The sequence below is a fragment of the Carassius auratus genome, chromosome 34 (assembly GCF_003368295.1).
Source record: "Carassius auratus strain Wakin chromosome 34, ASM336829v1, whole genome shotgun sequence".
Lineage (NCBI taxonomy): Eukaryota > Metazoa > Chordata > Actinopteri > Cypriniformes > Cyprinidae > Carassius > Carassius auratus.
In genome coordinates this window covers 1,898,939-1,906,062 of record NC_039276.1, presented here as the reverse complement: position 1 = coordinate 1,906,062, position 7,124 = coordinate 1,898,939, and the positions used below count along the sequence as shown (strand labels likewise).

The following is a 7,124-nucleotide window of genomic DNA, read 5'->3' as shown; positions in this document are numbered from 1 at the left end:
AAATATTTACAATGTTTAATTTCTTTATTTTATTTTATGTATATATTTATATTTATAAATATTTATGTTTATTTATTTCTTACAAAGTGGAAAAAATAAGATGTGTTAGAAATGGAACGATGATTTAGGCTATTTACTGTACTCGGCTATACTTGAAATTGTCCAATTTATGTCTGTTGTTGCTGGTTTTATTAGAAATATGTCGCTCCTAAAAATCAGTTCACATGTCAGATTCACCTTCTCAGAGTTTCAATGTCTCTGTTGTCTTGTCTCCTCTTTATATATGTGTGTGTGTGTGTGTGTGTGTGTGTCTGACAGGTGCATCATCTCATCTCTTTATTAAGTGTCCTCTGTGGCAGTCAGTTGTTTGTGATGGGAGTGATGGGCAGGTCTCATCCTGTTCTCCATGTTGGCCTCTGTGCTGCTCGTCCAGTGTGTCCATCACCTCACCTCTCCCTCCTCCATCCTCCACATCCACCCGCCCAAACCAGAACCCCACCGCCTCCTTCAGCCTGGACAGAGACGACGGCTTGGATCCAGGCAACTTTTAACTTGAGAGACTTTCCCTTCTGCTGTAGTGCTTCCTAAAACATAACGTGTGAAGGTGGTTATCTATCAGCGGATAGGATGCACGTGGTGAACAAAATGTAGTCTAAAACGCTAAGAGATGCTGCGAGAATGCATGAGTCTCTGAGATGATTTTAATAAGAAATAGCGAATGTTATTAAGCTAAAACCACAGTAGCCATGGCTGGATTTATGTAGTTGCTTGCACCTCTTAAGGTGGTTGTAAAGTCTTGTCGAAGCAACAAGCCATTCATGATTTACAATACACTGGAAGAAATATGGTCTAGAAACTATTTTCACTCAGATATTGCCCGAGAATTTCACGGTTAAGCAAGTAACATGCTGAATTAAATGCTTTTTCAATTAGACAGCCTCAAATAATGTTTTCTTAAAAAAATATATACTCTAATAATCTGTTTTATTTACAACTTTTTAAAAATAAAAAGTGCTGAAGTTACTATATTTAAGCTATTTTAAGTAAAATTATGATTAAATTTGAATTTATCTGGTGCAAAGACAAGGATATATTATGAAGACCGTGTCAGTCTTGTGTTTATATATATATATATATATATATATATATATATATATATATATATATATATATATATGCATAAAATGAATAATTCAAATGAATATTTTTTTTTTTGAGATGGAAATAATCTAATGTAAGATCGTTATTATGAACGGCACCAAAATAATAATCAATGATGAGATGCTTTCCTTTAAGTACATTAAATTTGTGCGTACTGTCAATCTTAATATGTTAATATGCTTAAAAGCATAAAAAATTATGATTCAGATAACTCAGAGAATCATTTTGTTGAATGGGTTCATTATAATGAATTGTCTTAAGGAATCGACTTGCTCGTGAAGAACTAGAGATAAAAAATCGACAGATAAATATAAAACTATTGATTTATAGATGTTGATTATATCTATATAAATAACACATTTTTCCATTATTGCAGAATATGTGTCTATTTAGAACTATTTAAGCAGTTTGAGAGCATAGGAAAGCTATTCCATCATTCGAGTTTTTTTTTTTTTTGGTCCGTTTTCTTTGCAGAATCATGGGTAATGTAGTCTTTCTTCAGGAGTTCCACATTTAAACACAAGTATTGTTGAAATGATGTTGGCTGATGGTTTCAACAAAACCATACCATCGAATAACAGTCTTGTAACTCACAGTAGATCTGTCTTTAATGGATTATGAGTTAGCTTTAAAATCAATTCCATTATAGGGAAGATGAATGGGATTGTTACGTTCTATTGGGTGACAAAACTACATTTCCCATGATTCTCTTTGGTTGCACAACAAGTCACAAGGATAAAATACAGAGTAAAGTGTAGATTAGGCACCTAATGCACATCCTTCTTCTTTTTGTTGCAAAATTCTAAAAAAAAAAGCTTAAAAATGCTTTTTTTTTTTTTTTTTTTTTTTAAGTAGCAAAAATATAATTAGCTATGGCCTGTAAAGTGCACCTTAAAGGCAGCAGTTGACCCACCGTCATGCTACTGAAAAAATTTAGTTAGTGGCATTGTTTCTTTCAGTTGGTTAAACCCAAGACTGATACTAAATGTATTCATTTACATTCATGCATTATGCATCTTATCAAAAGCAACTTAGTTAAATAGTAAGTGCAAATTTAATATTATCCAATTTGTGCCAGTAGAGTGTAATCAGTGTAATATTGCAGATAAATGACATGATATTATACTGTGAGGAAGGTGAAGGCTATTCTGAATATTCATCACCTTTATACAGGGCTTATGTTTAGGAAGTTTGCCAGCTTCCCACACGCTAATGCTAGCGCATGAAATGTACCAGCCCCTTCGTTCTGTGCCGTGCAGAGCATCATTAGTACAGTAATTCATGCAGCACAGAGCCAAAACTGCATTTAAACAGCAGCGAGCATGACTAATGAACACAAATCTGTTCATGCCATGTAAGATGCTCTCTTAACTAAGGGCTCTGGTGCTGCGTCATGTGCTAAAAGCTGCTTTAGCTGAGTACAGTGCAATCGACTTTCCATGAAGTGATGCTTTACATGTATTTATATCCATTTTTGAAGGCTGCTGTAGTGAGCATACTGACAAAAATGTGTAATTAGTTCAAGCCATCGTCTCTCTGCTCATCGGGTCTCGTTTTATGGATGTAGTCCATAAAACACATCTGAGATCATGACAGATTTCCATTACAATCATTTTTCTTCTTCCAATCCATAAACACAGTCATTTCAGTCTGCTACATTCAATACAGCCGATGCTCCTGCTGCATTCAATTCATCGGCTGATTAACACTGATGAGTATTGTCCTATTGATTGATTGATTGATTGATTGATTGATGATCTCTGTGTCTGCAGGTCAGATGATTCCTCCCCAGTCTCAACCTCTGACCACTGAGGGCAAGAACGACGTGAGCCGTGAAAACAGTGCTGTGGACTTCAGCAAGGTAAAGATGCAGAATTAAATATAAATACATTTCATGTTTTTAATGAAGTCTCTTCTGCATGTGTGTGCTAAAACTACTGTAAAATAGTGAAATATTATTACAATTTAAAATAACTATTTTCTGTGTTATTATATTCTAAAGTGTAATTTATTTCTGTGATGCGCAGCTGAATTTTCAGCATCATTACTCCAGTCTTCAGTGTCACATGATCTTCAGAAATCATTCATGAAACCTTTCTGATTATTATCAACGTTGAAAACAGTTGTGCTACTTAATATTTATGCAGAAATCATGATAAACAACCATTCATATGTTGGGTGGGTGGGGAGGGGGTTAATAGAAATGAATGCTTTTATTTAATTGATCAAAAGTTACAATAAAAACATTTATTTTGTTACAAAAGATTATATTTCAAGTGAATGCAGTTGTTTTGAATGTTCAATTCATCAAGAAACCTGAAAACTGAAAATGTTGCCAAAACATATTGTTTTTAACATTAATAATAAGAAGAACTATTATCAATAACTGAGCACCAGTAATAATTGAGTAGCAAATCAGTATATTAAAATGATTTCTGAAGATCATGTGACACTGAAGACTGGAGGATTCAGCTGCGCATCACAGAAATAAACTAAATTTTAACATATATTCAAGTAGAATATGGTTATTTTAAAAGTGTAATGATATTTCAAAATATTAGTGTTTTTACTGTATTTTTGATCAAATAAAAGCAGCCTTTTTTTTTAGCATACAAGACTTCTTTCAAAAGCATAAAAAAATCTTAACCCCAAACTTTTGAAAGGTAGCTTATATAACCAGATGTGATGCATAATGTTTTCACTGTACAAAAAACTAAAGCAAAATAAATAAACAATAATACTTCTAACATAAATTACCTAAAAAGTACATGCATTTTCTTGCAGAATGTAATATGATGCAGAATTATAAAAACATGCAATTATTTCCAAACATTTTATGCACTTTTTTTCACAAAAACACAAATTTTAATGCTTTTAAAAGTTAAAGTTTCTGTTCAAATAAGGAACAGTGCTGTACAGTACATAGAGTTCTGTGTATTTTCTGTGAAGCGCTGCCGTCTGTCTGTTCTGGGGAAAGGGATTATGCTGGTTTCTTGTATTAAGTGGGTGTTATGTTGTGATCCCATGAACAGATGAGCAGGCAGCTGCGGTGCTGTCAGGTTCACTGCGGTCGTGATGAACCATGATGCAATTAAAATAGAGAGTAATATTATGAAATCTTACACAACATGTGGTCTTTTGCATTATGCAAACCTACATAATCTCTTTGATTCTGTACATCATTTTGACCTTTGCCCCTAAACCAGTCTTAAGAGCACATTTCCACAGTAACCAGAATTCTACAAGGAGCTTTATGGATTTTTTCTAATGCTTTTTAATATTCCATATTGAGATTTGCAAATCAAATCTCAGAATCCTATATATGGATGGGTTGCGTAATGTTGATTGCTTGAAATAACCATCACACTGAGGTTAAGTTATTATTATTTTTTTTTTTATTTTTTTTGAGGTACTGTTATAGGTTTAATTTATTTTTTTAATTAGTTTCAAATTTTTCAAAATATTAAAATATCAAAATATTTTTTCATTTAAAAAATTTGTTAATATTTTAGTCATAAAAAAATATATTATTTAAATTTTATTTATAGTTCAAGTTTTAGTAATTTTGCTGTGTTTTGTAATTTTATTATTAGATTTATTTTTAACTGTTTAATATGATGTTACTGCAGTTTTAGTTTATTTAGTTTTAGTTATTTTAATATTTACATTTAAACTAAACAAAAATGCGAAATGTCTTGGCAACTGAAATAAAATAAGTTTATTTATTTTTTATATATAATTAATTTTATCTGAGTTAATGTATATTTTAGTTCTAGTATTGCAATTTTTTTTTAATGGTGTTAGCTTAATAATAACCCCGATTGTAACCTACACCATCTTTTGATCTTTCCTGAATTAATTAATTTGTTACATAATAACTTCTCAAACCATAAGATCACCAGCAACCGACTTGCAACACTGTAGAAACTGCAAAAATATTCACACTCCATAAGGCTTACACTCTTTTAAGCTCTTTTTAGTCTGTCCGTTTTTTATTATTATTTGGATTATCTTAATGTCTGTATGACGTACCAGTTTAAAACCTGTGTATTTCTCATCTAGTGATGCAGCAATCTGATTTGTGTGTAGATAGACCTGCACTTCATGAAGAAGATTCCTCCGGGCGCAGAGGCCTCTAATGTTTTGGTTGGAGAGCTGGAGTTTTTGGACAGGCCTGTCGTGGCGTTTGTCCGCCTCTCTCCTGCTGTACTGCTGAACGGTCTGGCAGAGGTGCCCATCACCACCAGGTGAACATCTTCATCTTTCAGCATGTCAAAGCCAGCGTACGAACACAGATACATGACTGTTTGTGTGCCTCGTCTCTCAGGTTCCTGTTCATCCTGCTGGGGCCTCTGGGTAAAGGACCACAGTATCACGAGATTGGCAGATCAATTGCTACCTTGATGACAGATGAGGTAAGAGCACATGATGCTGTTTTACAGTTGTTTACAGCTTTTAACAAAATACTGTTTGTGCTGACTTTGTATTTTTGATCCAGAGGCGTTTTAGAATCATTCAAAAATTATTCTAAATTCTGATTGAATGAGCCGCATTTGAAGTTATGAATATTATATTATATTGTTAACTCAAAATTATTTTATTAAATATCATATTTATATATATATTTATATTTGTATGTTTATATTTGTGTAATTTGATCAAACAGGATTTTTTTAAATGGAACAAACCAATTATTTAGTTATGAAAATAAAGTCCACTTACATAGTTGTCAGCTCAAATTTATTTATTAAATAATTATATTATATATTATTGTTTATTTTTTTGTGTATTTTATATAGAGTTTTTACTTTTATATATATATATTTTTTTATCTTACAATTCCAATTTCTGTAATTTGTTCGAACTGGAATTATTTGAGTGACACAAAGTAACTAATTAATTATAAAAATGAAAGTGATCATCTTTAAATATTTTTTATATTTATTTTCTGTACATTTATAGTTTTTTTTTCTGATTTCTGTAACTGGATCAAACAAGAGTTTTTAGAGTGACACTAAACTGTTAATACCATAGAAAACATCAAGGACTTCATCAAATCTATCAAGAAGGATGCCCCCCCCCCCCCCCCCCCAATTCTTTTTTTTTTAAATAAAAATAATAATTAACAAATTGAATTGGAAAAACATACAAATTAATGACTTATCAACCCAATAATCAAAAATATATATATATATATATATATATAATATAAAAATAGATATAATATAAAAATATATAAAATTGTTTTTGTTGTCCACTCAAACCAAATGTATGTTTACTCAACTGTGATAAAAGGAAGCTAACTAATATGATTTATATCTTTTACCTTTAAAAATATATATTTTTATCCAACATAGAGAGACAAAAAATGCACTAGATGGAAGGAGTGACCCATTAATCATAATAAATGTAACTCATTATTGAAGGCTGCCATCTGTTGCTTTGCATTGCATCTAAAAACATTGCATTGCATCACAAATACCTTTCAAATGAAATTGCTTCAATAAACTGGATTTCACGGAGACTGAAGCCGTCTGACAGAGATGAGAGGACTGGAGACTCCTGAGGTCTTTCACAGCTCAGCACATTCTCTCTCACTTAGTCTTTGAGGTGCGGAGGAGACTTGCAGAACAGCCCTAATAAGATGCAAATGACTGCTAATTAGTCAGAAAACCTCCATCGTGCCAAGCTGCTGCTTGATGTTGCTAAGGCAACATCTCAAGACGTTATTGAAGAGCATGAAAATGAGAAAATCTACTTTTTCCCCCAGGCTTCCGGTATAGAAGTGTCTTGAAAAAATAACTTGTCATAACTAGAAAAACATTCATTTGTTTCTTTTTTCATGAAACACAAACAGCTTCTAGGAAGATTGTAAAATAAAAAAAAAGTTCTCTCACAATTTAGACTTTTTTCTCTGAAATCGAAATTCTGAATTACTTTTCGCTGTTCTGACTTTTTTCCCC

The 7,124-nt window shown here is 32.1% G+C and overlaps 1 protein-coding gene across 1 annotated transcript in view; it reads left to right on the top strand.

Moving 5' to 3' along the window:
* Nucleotides 1–7,124, top strand: part of LOC113052925 (sodium-driven chloride bicarbonate exchanger) — a 58,489-nt gene that overhangs the window by 32,307 nt on the left and 19,058 nt on the right. Inside the window, exons 8-10 of the mRNA XM_026217409.1 lie at nt 2,934–3,022; nt 5,251–5,408; nt 5,489–5,576. Of these exons, the coding sequence (XP_026073194.1) occupies nt 2,934–3,022; nt 5,251–5,408; nt 5,489–5,576 (335 nt within the window). The remainder of the gene's footprint in view (nt 1–2,933; nt 3,023–5,250; nt 5,409–5,488; nt 5,577–7,124) is intronic.